The sequence below is a fragment of the Pan troglodytes genome, chromosome 16, assembly GCF_028858775.2.
Source record: "Pan troglodytes isolate AG18354 chromosome 16, NHGRI_mPanTro3-v2.0_pri, whole genome shotgun sequence".
Classification (NCBI taxonomy): Eukaryota; Metazoa; Chordata; class Mammalia; order Primates; family Hominidae; genus Pan; species Pan troglodytes.
In genome coordinates, this window is record NC_072414.2 from 70,231,503 (window position 1) to 70,250,738 (window position 19,236).

General features: G+C 42.8%; 1 protein-coding gene and 1 long non-coding RNA gene across 8 annotated transcripts in view; one reads left to right on the forward strand and one right to left on the reverse strand.

Annotated features, from left to right (window-relative positions):
• On the reverse strand, window positions 1-16,500 carry SKIC8 (SKI8 subunit of superkiller complex). Of its 6 annotated transcripts, none has more exons than XR_010151435.1 (11): window positions 16,345-16,500; window positions 12,449-12,499; window positions 11,722-11,749; window positions 9,947-10,052; window positions 9,394-9,566; window positions 6,721-6,869; window positions 6,389-6,482; window positions 5,062-5,155; window positions 2,809-2,901; window positions 2,029-2,492; window positions 1-287 (listed from the first exon to the last, which is right to left on the reverse strand). XR_010151435.1 is itself a non-coding variant. In XM_009429635.5 (11 exons), exons 2-11 carry the CDS (start codon window positions 12,458-12,460, stop codon window positions 198-200), a joined length of 918 nt encoding a protein of 305 aa, XP_009427910.1. In that variant the 5' UTR covers window positions 12,461-12,568; window positions 16,345-16,448; the 3' UTR covers window positions 1-197. The 6 variants fall into 6 exon arrangements, 4 of the variants coding, with proteins under 4 accessions (XP_009427910.1, XP_510527.3, XP_016783200.1 ...); XR_008539359.2 differs by having other exon boundaries at window positions 12,449-12,568; window positions 16,345-16,448; XM_009429635.5 differs by having other exon boundaries at window positions 2,029-2,107; window positions 12,449-12,568; window positions 16,345-16,448.
• The window catches only part of LOC134808463 (uncharacterized), a 23,026-nt gene continuing 20,248 nt past the window's right edge, over window positions 16,459-19,236 (forward strand). The window contains exon 1 of one of the 2 annotated variants that reach the window (XR_010151436.1): window positions 16,459-16,625. This is a non-coding gene — a long non-coding RNA (uncharacterized LOC134808463). The remainder of the gene's footprint in view (window positions 16,626-19,236) is intronic. The other variant, XR_010151437.1, reaches the window with a different exon arrangement.

Genomic DNA, 19,236 nt, shown 5'->3' on the forward strand with positions numbered 1-19,236 from the left:
TTTGCATTAAGAAAGCTTTATGTTAAAGTATGAACAGCATTTCCAATAAAACATGAAAAGATTCATATTGTATCTACAACATTTAAGTCTTTGCTACAATAAATGCTATATTTCTTTTAAACAAGCCTAAAAAGGTAAGGAATGTCATGATCAATCCGTACATTCTCTTTGCAGCATAAGCCTGGAGACTTTGATGTTTAAATTGGACAATCATAGATGTGAATTTCCTGGTCATCTCCAACAGACACAATTTTTGAACCATTTCCATTGTATTTTACTCCCCAGACCTGTAAATTTAAAAAAAAAAAAGTTCTACAAATGCCTTTATTCTTTATAATATTTATGAAATGAACATCCTTATTTTCTCGTTATTCTGAATCTACCAAAACTGAGATGAGGATGTTCTTGTACTTTCTAAATCAGGGAGAATGGAGGCTTTAACCAAGCACCTTCCATTATTGCTATTTAATTAGCATTCCTGCCCCTTCCCATACTCCAAAAAAAAAAAAAAATCATTTTTAAATACAGTACTAATCAAGACTATCTACAACCCTTTCAAAGAGTCAGAATCCTGAGGTGTAACCTAATGCCAGGAAGATGGAAGCCGTAAGAGACCAACATTTATGCTTCCAGGAAGAAAGAGCCCCACAACTACCCCGAGGTCACTGCCTATAGGGAAAATCACAAACTGCGCTCCTCAGCTGACCCCTTGCGTCCGCCCCCCACAGTCAGTAATTCTCACTCTGTTATTAGTGGCCTATGGAGCCTGCCTGTCCCCAGGAGCTAGACAACATGATATTGTGGACCATAGATTTTTATTTGCTATGTGTTAAATTAACTGATTCACACCTCCTTCCCAGACAGAATTGATGTGGTTGGAGTTTCTCTAATCAGAAATAACTTCCTGATTATTAGGAGGTGATTCTGGGTGGTAAGCCTGTCACCCTACTCTGATTTTAGTGTTGGGATTGGGCTGCATGATGGCCTTTCACTCCAACCTCTGAAACAGCACCGCAATGATCCCTACATACAAGGAAACACAGCTAGCCAGGACTTACTCCCTGAGTAAGATGCTTAAATCCAGAAGTGGAATATCAAGATACAACCCCCTCAATTTTGTTGGGACAATTTAAGTTGAAAAATAAAAAAGCATGAACAATGTTAGTTAACTTTAAGTTCCACTTCATAGAGGAGAAATCTATAGGACCATCTAAAAATATTTAAAATATATTAAAAGCCAATATTATATTGCCATGGACATTTTATTTTTTATGCTTAGTTCCCCAAGACCTTACAGTGTGGTTAGGACCAGCAGCCTTGGCCTCACCTGGAAGCCTGTTAGAAATGCAGAATCCCAGGCCCTATGCCAGACCTAGTGAAGCAGCATCTGCATTTTCACCAGGTTCCCAGGGGATACAAGCACACATGAAAGACTCAGCAGTATTGCACTAGAACACCTTTGCTATTTCACATATTCACCTTGGCAAAGATAAAGATGCTTGTGAGAACAGTTTCCTTTTAAAGACTGAAAAGTTATCAATAACACTAAAGCCAAAAAACTTGTATGAATTTCCAGCTTCTACTATATTAAAAAAAAAAAATCACATCTCTTCTTTGGACAGTTCCAAAAATGACAAGCGATGACTGTGTTTAAGCAATGGAATCTCCTGAAGAGGAAGGTCCTTGGTGAGCCTGCCATGGCCCAGCAGCCCCCAGGAGAGGGCCCCAGACACCAGCTGCAGCAATTTCCAAAGACGGCATTTAAAGGCTGTGGGGCTAACACCATGTTTTCCAGCCTATGTGGGGATATGCCTCGTGAGTTGCTAGGCTGACGGCACATCCCAGCCTCTGCACCGCAGACTGTGCACAGGAACTCTGGCTACATGGATGACTGAGCAGATAGAGCAGCTCAGGCCCAGGCATCTACTGGTATCCACAGCTCAAGCAACAAGGTCAGGAAAAGAAAACCTCTTTGGTACAATGGTCAAACAACCCCGACTATCTAAAGATGAAATAATAATGCCATACCTGATCCTGGTGATCAAAGAAGGTGTGAACACAAGTCCTCGTTCCAACATCCCAAACTTTTACACTTTTGTCAGACGAACTATTTTAAAAAGTGAACATTAGTGTCGGTTTGAAGTTGGAAGGACTTCGACCGAAAATCCTTTGATGACTTACATTCTTCTAACTTCAGACCCCCCAACCCCATGCCTCGGTACAGGAAATGGCCAGGTATCAGCATCACTGGGTGGCTTTCTCTCCTCACAAGGTAGCCATTTTCCTGAAATTGTGATCTGCCTGGCCCTCATATTAATTGTTCTCCAGGAGTCTCAGACACAGCTACCTATTTCCAGATGGGAGGGAGGCCTGTTAAAGCTTCAAAACCAAGGCTCGCAGGAGGCCTCTAAAGCACTGTGCAATGCCTTCAAGTTGTCCATCTCCTGCTTTCCAACTGTCTTGGCCATCCCAGGCCTGACCAACACTGGGATCTATAAACAACATTTTACAAACATTTACATATTTAAAGTTACCATTGGAACACAAGTCTACCTTAGAGTCACTCTGGTAGAAGCCTCAATTTATAATGAAAAAACTAAGAGTTTAACTGTTTAAAAGGATTACTTGTTGACTTTTGTTCCAGCTAAGGTCAACTAACATCACTAAATAAAAATTTTAAGAACTGCAGAAAAGAAAGGCTAACTGAATAAAAAAGGGTCAAACATCTTTAAATGTTAAGGCAATCTATACAAGAAGACTGCTCTCATCTCCCCAGCATTTTAGAAACTGCTAAGAATCATTAAGTACCTGGAAACAAAGTGAGTGTCATCAGGACAGAATGCAACGTTCAGCACCCAGGAGGCATGGCCGCTCAGTGTGCCAGCCAAATTGGCATGTTGTCTGAAATGGGAAAGTTTCAAACAAAATTGAGATGTTAATTTCTACAGTATAATCACTGAAGTGGAAAGTATATTATTTACTCTGCCAATAAGCTGGACCAAATCTGCTATCCTTATAATGACCATGAATACTATATCAAAAATTCCTCTTTCAATGAAGTAGCTTCATGCATTAGAGACAAATTTTAATAGTAGCATTAACCCATAATGTGTTGACGCCACCAAGAGCCAAGAATAAAATCCTTCACAAGCAAAGAGCTGAAGCTCAAAATGAACAAAGAACCACACTACAGAGGCTTCGCAAGCCAACCCCTAAGATGAGGAAATTGAGAACCAACGGGGCAAGGAAGCCATCTGAGGAGAAGGGCAGGTTCACACTCCTGCCTGCACCAGCAGCCTTTCCGTATGGGGCCAGGGCTCCCAGTCCAAGGAAAGTGTCAAGATGTATTCATTATGACAGATGCAGCTTGGAGAGACCAGTTTAAACCTAATCAAGAACAAGACAGGTCTAATTACAACAGCTATTTTCACTTTTTTAATAAAAATGAAACCCAACCACCTCTGGCAGGAGAACCACCATAAGACCTAACTGAGGTCAGCAATTTTACCCCTAAACACAAGACCTCAGCAGAGTGGAGCAGACCTCAGTTAGGGGCTAGGGGGCAGGTGGGATACAGTGGGACCATGGGAGGGTAAAAAGTCCTGGGCCTTAGTAAAAAGATCAGTAGTTGATAGGGGCTCAAGGCAGGAGGAAGGGATGATTTGGTAGAGCAGGGGATTTTTAGGGCAGTGAAACTATTTTGCGTGACACTGTAGTTAGGGGTGGCTACACATCATTTTGTCAAAACTCATAGAATGTACAACACAAAGAGTAAACCCTAATGTAAACTACGGACTTTAATTAATAATAATGCATCAATATTGGGTGAAAAAAAACAGTCTTGGGTCTTCATTCAGTACCACCTCCTTGGGCAAATCAACCACCTCAGCTTGGGTTTCTCATGTGCAAAATGGGGACACTAATCTGTGCTGCTACCTCATTGGTTGCTGGGAGGATCAATAAAACAGTGGCAATAGATAATCATAAAGTCACAAATGTAAGGAACTGCTGCATTTATACTGCCTCTGCCACTAACAGGCAAGTATAACTCTACAGAGACATCTTCCCCTCTGGGCTATAGCACCCTCACTCAGTTACAATTCCAAAAACTGCAGTTAGAATTCTATGTCTAGCTGATAACCTTTTGCCAGAAAAAACTGCATTTTAACCAGAAGTGGGCTAGAAGGAGCAGTGTTCCTACTGTGAGGTTTAAACTCCCAAGCAACTATCACAGGCCCCTGAAAGGACACACATGGATGGTCAGGGTTGCAGTACGTGCAGGTGGAGGAGGTCTTGGCACCCATGGCTAGGGTTGGAGTGTGATATGTACATGCAGTGGATTAGAATGCCATGTTCAGGAGCAATGAGCCAGAGGCATGCCTGGCAGGGAGAGCTGACCATAGCACCAAGTCATAGTATCAAGAACACAGATCCAACACATTACAGGGGATACCTCAGTGGGGAATAGGAGTCAGGACTAAAAATGATGGGGGAAAAGAAGAAGACATAGGGGTCTGCACAGATTTACAATGACGGCTGTGAATGAAAGAGGATGATTAACTTGCTTCTATACTCGCAGTCAAGGGCCAAAACCAAAAACGCTCCCATCTAGACCTGTAGCGGGGCGGCTTATAAACTGACTGCTCCCTAACTAGGGCAGAGGCATGTCTGCTAGAACAGCCCTACCCTTGAAAATGGATGCTCTAATTTTTTCCTGTCCCCAGGGGCCAGCTACAGCCCATGGCTCCATTTCCTCATCTGTATATTACTTACCTATCCCAAAGAATTTGAAATCAGTAGGCTCACAAAAATCAGGCTGCCTGAGAAAAAGTAGCAAGTATCTGATCCTACCAGGGAGCCCATGCACATCCTCCTCCAAGCAGCCCTTGAGGACACACACTAAAAATGGGCGCTGAACGGGGGAGGACCGCCTGGGGAGTCAAGGTGTCTCATGTGACTTGAGCACAGGTCTTTACTAGGGCTCCTCCCTAGGGCTCCTTGTAACAATAAAGGGACAAGATGGGCATCAGTAGTAAGGGAGACGCCTTTAAGGTAACTTACACATCATAGATCTTGATGTAGCCATCATCTGAAGCAGTGACAAGGAGCTGGGAGTCCGGGGAAAAGGTCAAGGAGCGAATGGGCATGGCATGGCCTGAAATTCATAAAGGCCCTTGTTAATCTGGTGGACCACTGCCTCCTCACTCAGCTTCCCACTGACAATGCCCCTTTTAATGATTACGAGCCACTGAGTTGAAATGCTCAGGTGCTTCAGGCAGAAAAGCAAGAGTTCTGATTGGGCCTTTCCTCTTAATGTTCTCAAAACATCCACATAACCCCAGTATCTCCTCCCGGAGCCATTTCTCCTTAGTTCCCTTCCCTGCCCTCAGCATACATTGCTTTAAATAACTTTTCTACTACAAATATGGCCACACAAGGATATATACATTGCTCCTGATTTGTAAGGTTGAACAAATTAAGGTGTTATTTCCCTATCAAATCCTTTATTATAGTATAAAGAATAAACTATAGCAATGTGAGGAGGTAATAAATTCACTTGATTAGAATTCAAAACAGCACAACAGTATGCATAATAAAGTCTCCCTCCAACCTACCCCTGTTCTTTAGCTACCCAGTCCTCCTTTCCAGAGGCCACCAGTGTGGACAGTGGGCACAATACTTTCATCCACCTTCAAATTATCAACAAAAAGTTGTTTCCAATCACAAAGTTCGTCAGAATCCAAAATGACAGAAATGAGACATTCATATAGCAAATATATATTAACACACACATACATAATGTGATAGATTACGATATAATAAAAAGTAAGTCTGTTCACCCAAACAAGCACTTAACACTATTACAAGAACTAGTATGTCTAGGTTAAATCTACAGTGACAGGCCAGGTATGGTGGCTCATGTCTGTAATCCCAGCACTTTGGAAGGCCAAAGCAGGAAGAAATCTTGAAGCCAGGAGTTAGAGACCAGTCTGGGAAACAGCAAGACCCCATCTCCTCAAAAATTTAAAAAACTAGCCAGACACCGTGGTGTGCACCTGTAGTCCCAGCTACCCAGGAGGCTGAGGTGGGACGATCCCTTGAGCCCAGGAGTTCAAGGTTACAGTGAGCTATGATCACACCACTGCACTCCAGCCTGGGAGCGAGACCCTGTCTCTAAAAGAAAACAAACAAACAAACAAAAAAAACCAAAAAAACAAAAAAACTATAGTGACAAGACTAAAACCTGGAGGCATTTCAGTTTTCCAATTGAGATTGATATTTTGTAAATCTAATGCCCATTTGCCATTTAATGGCATTTTAATGAAAGAATAATTCTTCCTTTGTGATTTGATAACCCAGTTTGTAAAAATAAGATGATGATATATACCTTCCAGGGTATGCAGAAGTTTTCCAGTTGCAATATCAAAAATATTGATGATTCCATCTATGGCTCCACTGGCTAGGTATTTCCCATCAGGACTCTGTTCAGAGAACACATGGAGAAATTAGCACTTTCAGACTCCATGTTGTTAAGCTGTCCCTACCAAACACAAGCAAACCTCCTGCTGTCTACAGGTCTAACTGGCTACTTGGCAAACCACACCAGTGAGACAGCAGCTGCCTGACCAGACCAAGACAGAATCTGTGGCAAGGACTGCAACAGGCTGGAAGGGTAAACTGAAAGAATCAGAAGGAGAACAGAGAGCAATGTTTCCTTACATATGCAATACTAAGAATGAATTTTCCTCTCGTGTCCAAAGAATATTCCTTTTTCCCACTTTCCACACCAAAAATGTTCACTTTGCCGACATGAGTTCCTGTGGCCAGATACTGGGAATCAGGAGAAAAGGCCAAAGTCCAGGCATCCACTGAACAGAAAAAAGAAGGACAAAAATACAGTGTGAAAAGACTTGGCCTTAATTTTAAAAACTAAAGTTTTACCAAAAGACACATCTTTTTAAATCGGAGTAGCAGTGTCCTGATTCAGAAAATTATGTTGTAAAGATGCTAATTCTTTATCAAGTTTAAATTTAGTTTAAGGGTTTCTTAAATTTTTAATAAAAATAGGACAATATCAAGTGTTAGCAAGGATGTGGAGAAACCAGAACCTTCATACACTGGTGGGAATGTAGAACGGCACAGACACTTTGAAAACCAGTTTGACAGTTTCTTAAGTGAAAACAAACACTTACCATGATACTCAGCAATTCTACTCCTAATGAAAACATATGTCCACACAAAGACTGGTACACTCATGGTCTTCGCTTCCTCCTACTTCCTTACTTCTCCACGACTGGGGATTGTCTCTCTTTTCTTTTTCTCTTCCTTTGTGGTGGTTCAGATTCTCCATGCATATTTTCAAGATAGGTAGAAACTAAGTGTCTATTTTCCCTACATTCATTAGACCCAAATTCATCCAAGGAGTTTTACCTTCAGATGAATTTAGCTGCTCTTTAGCTGTCAATAGCAATGCTTGCTTTTGTTACTGGACCAAATAACTGTTGGCTGTTTAATGGCCTGGTCTAGTTTTATGCAGAGTCCTATCCAAAAAGAAAATAAATCCAACTCTCAGACACCATTCTTCCTTTTTTTTTTTGAGATTGAGTCTTGCTCTGTCACCTAGGCCGGAGTATGGTGGCATAATCTCGAGTTCAAGCTATTCTCTTGCCTCAGCTTCCTGAGTAGCTGGGACTACAGGTGCACAGGACCATGTCCAGCTAATTTTTTGTATTTTTTAGTAGAGACAGGGTTTCACCATATTGGTCAGGCTGATCTTGAATTCCTGACCTCAAGTGATCCACCCGCCTCAGCCCCACAAAGTGTTGGGATTACAGGCGTGAGCCACCACACCTGGCCTCTTCTATCTTTTTCTTTCATAACAGTAACCTTTAAAACCTTGCCACACTTGGAGAATATCCAGTAAAAGGTACTGTTTATCAGAGAAAGTGAGCTGGATACATACGCCATCCTTTTACTCGGAACCAATCCAGCACTGATTTCTTCAGCTGCCTTGTGCCCAGGGCTACAACCAGCATGGAATAACACCAGCATTATGAGCCCAGGGAAAGCTTAGGCACCCAAGATGAAAAGGTAGAAACAGTTCTGTCTCTTCCTCTTTTCTTAAGACCATGCTTATATATTGGAGTCTTAATAGACTTTGCAGGATAGTTTGGGGACCCAAGTCCTCTGTAAGTAATGTAAGCAGGGTAAGGGTACATGTAAAGACAACCATCGGGGGAGTCAGGGTGCATCTGGGTAGCTTTTTCCAAATACATATCCCACCCCACGTACTCTGAACACTATGATTCAGTGGATCCAAAATATGGACTGGGCATGCATATTCTTAAAAGAGCTCCAGTGGTAAGAATTACAGACAAGAAATATTGCTTCTAAGGGAAAATGCACTCAGTTTCCAGACAACCCAGCCTCTTTAAAAACTCTGGGACCATCATTCTTTCCAATACAGAAACAGCCTAGAGTGGCTACTGAGCATAACTGGTGGGAGGCGAATCCATCCAGGGCACCAATCGAGGGAACTGTGTTCATGGAACACCTAAGCAGCTCTTCTATCATCAACCCACAAAGGGGTGTGCCAGAGAAATGCCAGGCTATCTGCACCCTCTAGCGGTTACCACCCATTCTGGCAGAGCAGGTTCTGCTGGGGAATGTTGTGCAGCCATTTATAAGTAAATGTGAAGTTCAAAAGAATCCTGAAATGTCCTCTGCTGCTCCACATTAGTCAGCCTATGACATCATTAATTTCTGTCATCTCAGATGATGTTTACCGAGGCTGATGGACAAGATTATGCTGTTCTACAGTACTTAAAACAAAAAAAAAATTGATGTTTCTTAAAAGTTTCACATGTATCACATACCAAGAATCCCACCCTTTAATCAAAATTAGTAGAGATGACCATGATACAGATCTATAAGGACCCCATGCTTTACATTCTAGGTTTCCGTAAGGCAGTGAATGAATCAGTTCAGAATATGGCAAATAAAGAACCTCTGGAAAATACAAAATACAGGTCAACAACGCCAAACCAGCAGTTTGAAATCCAAAAAGCTCTGGAAACTACAGGCTTTTTCTACAGGTTTACTACCAAAATTCATTTGGCAGCAAAATCTAACCTGAATTGACATAAGGCTATTTATAGCCTTTATTTATCTCCCTTAGTGTAAACATTCATGTTTAGTTGCAGAGGTATTAGTGTTTCATTACAGTGCTGTTTCCAGCCCCACTGAGGGTATTATGTGAAATACAGTTCATGCACACATTATCACCCCTCTCAAATCCAAAAAATTCCGAGTTGTAAAACACATTCTATCCCTAAAGATTTTGGAAAAGAAATCATGAACCTCTATTATCTCCCCTACAAGTAAAACTCTTACCAGGTCCTGCATCTATGGACTTTATCTGTTTGCCATTTTCCAAGTCCCAAAGACGAATATGAGCATCAAGAGAGCTGGATGCAGCAATGGGCAGGGTGTGGCTGATGTCCACAGACACCACTCCCAGCTGATGTCCCTCCAGACTCCACTGTAGGTCCAGCCTCTCATCACGCCTTCAACAGGGGACAGAGAAATGGATTTCTTCACACAGAACACACTTTACCTGGCATCTGAAATTCTGGGTCCCTGTGACTATGCAATACCAATGGTCTATGAAATACAGAATCAGAGAAGAGTTAATGAGCTACAGAACACCAAATGCTGCCAGGTTTTAAATGTAGGACTTTAAGATTTTTTTTTTTTTTAACTTTAGGGCTTTAATACAGAGTAACAGGAAAACAAGTGGGAAAAATAAGCTGCTGTTTTATACCACCATATTGCTATTGCTTTCTTGCCTAGAAAAAAGTATTTCCCAGACTGCAACTGGAGAGTTCAGAAGTAAAACCTCAGCCCCCAATTTTCCAAGGCTGTATGTTAGCGGAGAGGCACTCACCATTTCCAGACCTTCACCAGGTCATCTAGGGAGCCTGTGACCACTGTCTCAGAGTTTTCCTTCTTGTTTGTCCCCCAAGCAACTGACCAAATGGCATCATCATGGGCTAGAATGGAAAGTGCTTCATTTATAAACTCTTCTTGCATACGACTTAATGAAGCCGAGATACTGTTCAACAATTGTGAGGTAACATTTATTTGTATTTGCTTTACTATTTTACAAAGTGCTTTCCTATACAGCTTTTATTGAAATTTTGGGGCCACATATGAAAACTGGAGGTTCTGAAGAAGCTACTTGCCCTAAATCTCATGTTTACCAGGCGAGAAGGTGGTACTTTGGACTCTAAATCCAGTGTCCTTTCTTTTAGCATGCTATCTGGTATATAGGAGTCTACAATGGCTATCACTTGGCTAAAAACAAGTAAAACCAGTGGGGAAGACCCCCTCCTACCAAGAAAAGGCCTAAACCCGGTAACAGATACTCCGAAAAGATCTTTCGAAACAAGCAGGCAGTTCAATTCTAAACAGTATAGATCTAAAAGAAAATACCTACTATAGCCTCCATATATTAAGTTGCCTTTCCCAACAAGTATCTTTATTATGGTTAATGGGCCAATTATTACATTACAACAATCCTATGAAGTGGGTACTATTAATATCCTCATTTTATAGACAAGGAATGAGAGGTGCTAGGATTCAAATCCAATCTCTATTAATTAAAGTCTACCTTAAGTCTAAGTCTGTAAGCTACATATTTGGTAGGCCATGCTGTTGTATGTGCAGACCCGGTGTGGATGTAAAAACGTGACAAGTGCACATGGAGGCTTTACCCCTGCCTGGCAACAATTCTCCAGTGATACCTTCCCAAAATATGAATATAAAGGCATTAAACTTAAAACAGCTGTGCACCACAGACAGCGTTGTGGCTTCCATTTCAAACCTCACCTAACTCAAGCCTGCTAACTTGCCACCGGGATGACAATAGCTACATATAAGGTAGTTGACTGGCATGCCCAATTAGCCTACTAGTTACTTACACTAGCTAACCTGGATGATGCTTTTGGCTTAAACGTCAAACTACCTCCATGTCACCTACTTAGAGAGCAAGAGCTTTTATTAGGCATTCCACAAATTCCTTAGGCCTTCTCAAACTCATCGAGGCTATAGTGAAGAAATGAGATGGGTGAGTAGCCCATGCACAAACATGGCTCCTTTTTGGGTACAAAGCTCTGTACCACTGGTCAGCTACAATCCCAGCCCACTCTGACCTGCCGCCTGCTCTCCCATCCCTGCCACTGCCACTGCTGCACAGCTCCCAGCCCTCCCCATGCACTCAGTGGCCTCAAGAGAAACTCATTTCACTATTATAGGCTTCACTTTCATTAAGGGCCAAAGCAAGTTCTGAGTTCAGAAAAAGGCTCATGTTCACCTCCCCAGATGAGCCGGCATTAACAGAGTTTTGAGGCTCAAAGCATTTCCTTCTTCCACCTCAGCAGCTGGGAAGCTCCGTCATGTCTTCCTCAGGTGGAAAAATTTTCCTCAGCCTAGAATTCTCCAACCTATCATGATGACTGCTTTTTTTTTTAGTTGGTTGTTCAGGTTTTTGTTGTTGTTGTTGTTGTTTGTTTTTTAAGAGTATTTGTTTTCAGCTGCCAATTCTTCTGCAAAGTGAGTATACTTGAAAACTGCATGTCTGGTCAGCATGACCAAAGTCTTAAACCAGGGACAACACAGTTTTTTTCACAGATGAATTGCTTAAACAGGCAGGCTACTTACCTTGCTCTTGTTTGAAGAGAATACCGTACTAAAAAAGAACAGAAGCCACATTAAACCCATGGTCAGATTTCAGATGTCTCACATTGCCTCCAGAAAGCACTCCTCCCCGAGTAGACAGAGTCACCACAGTGTTAGTTACTTCCTCTGCTGTCAACCTGGCCATCCCGCAAGCTCCTTGATTCCCATTCATGCAAGATTTGTACAGTCATATCAGAAAAAAATTCTTAAAGAAACTGACATTCTCCCCTCCTTCCTACTACCCACACTCACCCAACAAGAGACCAATAAATTATGTTTTCTTTTTCTGTTCTGATCACCAAGGAAGCTCAGAGTCCAGTTTGTAGCTTAAATTTTGCAGCTGCATAAGAACACACAGCCTGCCTAACAGTCTATTAACTTTGTCCCTAATCTTATTACAAAGATATGTTTCTCCTGTTCTATCTCCTATTCTGATCTTTTCTTTTTTTTTTTGTACAACATCTTTTAAGCTTCTTCTATTACTCACTAAATTGTGGTAAAGACTTGGATGAACCAATCCTCCTCTCAGTATTTGCATTTCACTAGTCCCACCTAACACTGTGGTGACTAGGTACCCAGGGTCACCCAGCTCTTTAGGAGCCGGGCAAGAATGAGATGCTAGTTTCTTGACTACACATCCAGAAAACCTACTGGACTTGAACTTGGCAAAGAGACCAACTGATGTTTTTCCCTTCAACACAGGTCTTACCTGGTTGGTCATTTCCTTAACCAAGGATCAAGGACAAAAGGCCAGACAGCTCTGTGGAAACAACACCAGGATTTCAGTGAGGGGGTGTCATCAGGATAGAAGGCACACAGGAAGTTCCCCCTGACCAAGAAAATAAGGCAATTCTTTATTATGAAGTTGTTCTGACACCCTTCTATGGATCAGTCCCTGGAACCTCCTTCACATTCCCTACCAGGTGGTATGGTCTTCTTTCTTCCTCTGAACCTAGGGACTCAACTAACAGCTAATCCTATCCCATGGTTTCTTCACCTCAAGTGTGACTGCAGAGAGCGACCAGTCTCTGTCCTTTCCTGCTCTTTAGAGAGAAAAAAACCACAGCTCCTTTAAATATTAAATATTATTTATTAAAAACAAACAAACAAACATGGGGGAATCCAAAGATGGCAAAGTTCTTCTTTTACATGCAAAGGTCTCAACCAAAAATGCCTTTAAGAGCCAACAGGCAGGTAAATAAGGGCAGAGGCTGGAGGGAGACACGTGTCAAGAGATTGAGAACATCCTGGCTGACATGGTGAAACCGCGTCTCTACTAAAAATACAAAAATTAGCTGGGTGTAGTGGCGCACACCTGTAATCCCAGCTACTCAGGAGGCTGAGGCAGGAGAATCACTTGAACCTAGGCAGCGGAGGTTGCAGTGAGCTGAGATCGTGCCACTGAACTCCAGCCTGGGTGACAGAGCAAGACTCCATCTTAAAAAAATAAAATAAAAAATAAAAAATAAAGGATATAGATCTAATTTCTCAGGCTACATTAAGGGCTAATGGTTCTTATTTCTTTGTGTGTGCCAAAGACCCCCTTTAGCGGACTTTTTTTTTTCGAGATAGGGTCTTGCTCCATCACCCAGACGAGTGCAGTGGCACAATCATGGCTCAATGCAGCTTCAACCTCCCAGGCCAAGTCTTCCTCCCACCTCAGCCCCTGAGTGGCTGGGACTACAGGTGCGTGCCAACATGTCTGGATATTTTAATTTTTTGTAGAGATGGGGTCTCCCTATGTTGCCTAGGCTGGTCTTGAACTCCTGGGCTCAAGCGATCCTCCTGTCTTGGCCTCCCAAAGTGCTGGGATTACAGTTATGAGCCACCAGACTCAGGCTCAGGATGTCTTTACAGAAAATACACAGGTTTAGAAATGAAACCAATTACAGTAGGTTCTCATTATTCACAACAATTATGTTCTATGAAGTCGCTACAGACACTAAATTATCCAACACAGAACCACTGTTCCTTGGGGAAACAGGTTCCTGAAAGCCTCTGGGCACATTCTTGTCAACCAATCAATACATAATCATGTTTTATGTGTGTTTATGTTTAAAGGCACTTACTGAATATACATTAGTAATTCATTAATACTGAACTCATGCCTAAACAAAGCTTATCTAACACACATATTTTCTCCATAAGACGAATCACAATCTTCTTGCATTTAGAAGCACCTCAGCACTATGCTTGGGGGCTATCTCAAACAGTGGAATCACCGACAAAAAGCACAAAGATGAGAAAAATGTAGCACCAAAGACTGCAAAAATGACATTTGCTTACAATATGAGAGTTGACAAGAAGGCAGTGTCACCTTGTTTGACTTCAGTTGAGAACATGTGCATCAGGCGACTAAAATTTTTCACATGTGAAAAAATGTCATGTCTTCCAAAGAACACAAAAGCATTGTAAGTATTAATTTGAGGGCTACAGACAAATTTTAGTAAGTAGGTGAATTCATAAATACAGAATCCACAAATAATGAGGATAGACTGTATGCTAAAATTTTATCAAAATACAAAAACATATGTGCTTCTTTACTGACACATTATATACGTGATCTAGAAGCAAATTTAATAACTACCATAATTTCGAAGTTGTAATGAGCTTACACAATATCATGATATGCAAATATCTATAATTTATATTCATAACAAAGTCACACTGCTAATAATGTAATTTGTTGCCTACATTCACAGTGGAAGAAAATGCTAAATTTCAGTTGGAGGTTAGGAAACATAAAGATGCAATTTTTCCTCTCAGCCAAGTTCACGGCCCTCGCAATTCTACCCATTGGCAGTTTAAGGGACCACACAGTTAAGGCATCCAGGTTCAGGTTACTTTCTTTAAATCTGCCAGCCCAAAAAGCTGCTGAAGGTTTTCCAATAACAGGAAATCAAACAAACAAACAATTTATAACTAATCCTTGCCTATGAAGATCTCAAATTGGTAGTGTTTTGTCTTGATTTTGTAAAGACAAGTTCTCATTATGTTGCCCAGGCTGGTATCAAACTCCCGGCCTCAAACGATCCTCTTGTCTTGGCCTTCCAAAGTGCTGGGATTACAGACAGGTTGGTAGTGTTTTATTCATTTGTGACCCATGAACGGGGTTCTTTCTGCCCAGGGTAGGAAAGACAGGAAAGTGCTCAAGCCAGTTTGGCTAACGGGAATGGTATTCAACCTCTGCTTCAGCACAGCCTTCTGCCTGCTGGAGCACAGGCTTGTCCTCTTCCCTGTCATTCTGGGCCTCACATTTGGCAATGGATAGAAACAAAAAAAGGAGGAAGGCTTGCGGTAAGCCAGCTTCCAAAAACCCGGGCTCCAAAAGACAAGGGTGTGATTCTATCAATGAGTGCACATTTGAGGATGTACAATGAATCCGGTCCTATTTTAAGTAATACACAAAGATTTAGCTCACTGAAACCTCATAACCCCGCTTACTAGGTACAGTAGTTCTTTAGCTGAGGTTTTGATTTCCACAGTTCCAGAGGTCAACCGTAGTCCAAAAATAGGTGAGTAGAGTGCAGTAAGATATTTTGAGAGAGACCACATTCACATACATTTTATTACACTGTTATAATTCTATTTTATTATTATTGTTGTTATTCTCTTATTGTGCCTAATTTACGAATTAAACTAAGTAATCACAGGTATGTATGTATGTGTAATCTGTACAAGAAAAAACACAGTATAGATGCTCCTCAACTTACAATGGGGTTACTTCCCAATAAACCTATGTAAAGTTGAAAAATTATAAGTCAAACCACGGTAAGTCAGTCAGGGTCCTTCACTATCCAAGATTTCAGACATCCACTGGAACGTACACCCCGCAGATAAGGGGGGAACTACTATTTTCTTATGATCAGTTCCACTTTTCTAGTAAGAAAATGGAGGCTTAGAAGCGGTTAAGGAAGCTTCCCCAAGGGACACTAAAAGGTGGATACAAGCTATAGTATAGGCTACCAAGATACACTACCTCTTACTTCAGGGTCTTATGAAGGTCAGAGCTAAGAGACTTTAGACCTTAGCCCTCTCTTGCCATCTTCTCTCTTTGGGAAACTTTTCCCTAAATTTCCTAGGCAGAATTCATCACTGACTCAGTGTTTCCAAGGAACACTACAGATGCCTCTATGAAACTACTCAGGCAAGTCAACAGCCCACAGTATTGCGCGGTACTTGGCGTAAAGCGAACCCAGCCTCTGTTTGTACCCGTCCAGTGATGTCTGTATCTGTCCAGCACGCTACCTAAGACGGCGTGGCCCACTACTGGAAAACTTCGGTTAATACAGCCCTCCCAGCTACGGATAAATGATCTCCTCCGCAGAGAAACCAGCCCTAATCTCGATACTGCCCAGAACATTCTCAGGACGCAAAAGGAGGCCACCCACGGGCCTCCCCTACTCCCCTCAGGCCCCGTACACCGAGGAACAGCCAGGGCAAATGGAGTCATGGAAGCCACCCTCAGGCCCCAGGGCCTGGAGCATCCCTGAACGGACCTGCTTACAGGCAGCCTCGGGCCCAACCTCGCTCACTCGCCCTCTGGCCTGGACTGTCAACGGCCCTAATGACCACCATCCCCAACGGCCCTGCTTTCCAACTCACCACTGCACTGCCAGGCTGCACGTCGGAAGCCGGGCTCCGCGCGACTGCGACGCGCAAAGATGAGCTATCGAAGGGGCGGGGCACCGCGCCGGCCCCGCCCTCACGGCTCGGAGCACTCCGCAGCGCCCGTTGCCGTCGCTATGGCGGGCGCGGGGCAGACGCCGACGAGGGTGGGCGGAGAGAGGAGGGAGGAAGCCAGGTCCTGCTTCCAGAGGAGTGGTAGTTGGAAATTTGCTTCCGGAAGCGCAGAGGTTTAGCTTCCGGCAACTGCAGGTTTAGAGGTTTGTGTTGCAATTTCATTTTGTACTTTTGAGATTGGACTAAAGCTAATAACTTCTGTTGCTGAAATAAATTCAGTGAAATCGAGCTTTGTCTTTCAAACTGCTAGTCATGACCCATTAGCGTGACAGATATCAGTTTAATAGGTTGTCAACTGACTTTTTTTTTTTTTTTTTTTTTTTTTGAGGGCCAGGCAGAGTAGCTCACGTCTGTAATCCCAGCACTTTGGGAGCCGAGGTGAGAGGCTCGCTTGAGCTCTGGGTTTCCAGACCAGCCTGGGCAACATAGCGAGAGACCTCGTGTCTACTAAAAATAAAAACAATTAGCACATGCCTGTAGTTCCAGTTACTTGGGAGGCTGAGGCAGGAGGATCGCTTAAGCCCTGGAGGTTGAGGCTACATTGAGCCGTGATGACGCCACTGCACTCCAGCCTGGGGAACAGAACTAGACCCCGTCTCAAAAAAAAAAAGAGATGGGGCTGGGTGTGGTGGCTCATGCCTGTAATCCCAGCATTTTGGGAGTCGGAGTGGGTGGATCACTTGAGGTTAGGAGTTTTGAAATCAACCTGGCCAATATGGTGAAACCCCGTCTCAAGTAAAAAGAAAAAAAACAGAAACAAAAAATTAGCCGGGTGTGGTGGCATGTGCCCGTAATCCCAGCTACTTGGGAGGCTGAGGCAGGAGAATCGCTTGAACCCGGGAGGCAGAAGTTGCAGTGAGTACAGATCACACCACTGCACTCCAGCCTGGGCAACAGAGTGAGACTGTCTCGAATAACAACAACAAAAAAAGATGGGAAGAGGCTCATGCCCCATTATGGAGGCCGCCCTGTGGCTCAGATGTGGTGGCTCACTCCTGTAATCCCAGCACTTTGGGAGGCCAAGGGGGGAGGATTGCTTCTGGCCATGATTTCAAGACCAGTATGGGCAACATGGCGAGACCCAATCTCTACAAAAAATTTTAAAGTTACAGACGCAGTGGTGTGCACGTGTAGACCCAGCTGCTCAGGAGGCAGAAGTGAGGATCACTTGAGCCCAGGAGTTTGAGGCTGCAGTGAGCTATGATTGGGCCACTGCACTGTAGCCTGGGTGACAGAGTGAGACCCCAGCTCTAAAAAATATTTTTCGAAAAAACTAGTTTTGAAGTTCAAATATATATATATATATATATATATATATATATATATATATATATTGAGACGGAAGACTATTAGACCACTTACAACTAGGTGAAGTTCATCTTTGGGGGCTTTTTTTTCTTTTGAGACTGAGTCTTGCTGTGTCACCCAGGCTGGAGTGCAGTGGCGCAATCTCGGCTCACTACAACTTCTGCCTCCTGGGTTCAAGTGATTCTCCTGCCTCAGCCTCCCCAGTAGCTGGGACTACAGGCACTCGCCACCACACCCGGCTAATTTTTTTTTTGTATTTTTTTTTTAGTAGAGACGGGGTTTCACCATGTTGGCCAGGCTGGTCTCAAACTCCTGACCTCAGGTGCTCCACCCACCTCTGCCTCCCAAGTTGCTGGGATTACAGGCATGAGCCACTGCACCTGGCCATCTTTGGGGGCTTTTTGAGGAGGCTATGTGTGGTGAGAAATTGGCAAATACACCCACATCTCCCAGGACCTATTCTCTTGTCCTCAGTAATCTCACATTAACACAAAAGAGAAGACATCCTGCAGCTCTTCTGCTGCACACATGACTTCCCTGCATGCCAGCATCCTTAACCCTCAAGTTCACATGTTTCAGAGTGATATGACTAATTTTTCTCAGTCACATTGACTGGAGAGCTATTTCTCTCCTTCCCAGCTCTGTGACATCTCTGTCCATAGAAATTTCATCCAGCCCCAGTGGACCCTCTGCATGTCACTGGCTTAAAAAGTTTGGGTCAAAGTGAGCAGACTTCAAGACTGAATTGTCAAAATTCTTATGTGGCATCTCCTATAAGTCAAGATATCCTTGTAACCATTCTGGATCTATTGGACCAGGGTCAGGCATGTGCCCCTGAAGCTAAGGAAGAATGTACAAATTATATCATGAAGCCAGTGAGCTGATTTTCAAACTTAGATAGACTTAAGTGCTGACTGGTGTTCGGGCACATTCCACAGAGCTAAATACACAGAAACTGACCCTGCAATGGCTGGGATGTGGGTTCCTGAAGTGTGGAAAGGAATTAACATTAGTACTACAAAGCAATGGCTTTTAGCAGTTAAATGAGTGACCTGCTGCCTTCCTGTATAACCAGTTGCCTTAGTTTTGGCCAATCTGCTGCTTTGTTTTTGTTGTTGACATTTACGGGGTTTTGTGGGTTTTGGAAATAGATTATTATGTAATCTCTCCCACACCGAGATAATTGGGCCATCTTCACTCTAACTTTTAGCTTTTGAATATGAAGAAATATTTTTGAAAGACTCCTACTTTAAGAAGGGTGAAATCTTGGCTGTCAAAAGTGCTCACAACTGTATGACTAAGTGAATTTTAATTTGTGTGATCTGGGGTTATGTAAGGTTTTTTTTCTTTTCTACACATTAACTTTAAATACCCCACCTTCCAATTATTCTAAAAGCACACTGATCACATTTATGCCTTTTAACTTAAAATTTAATTAAAATTTAA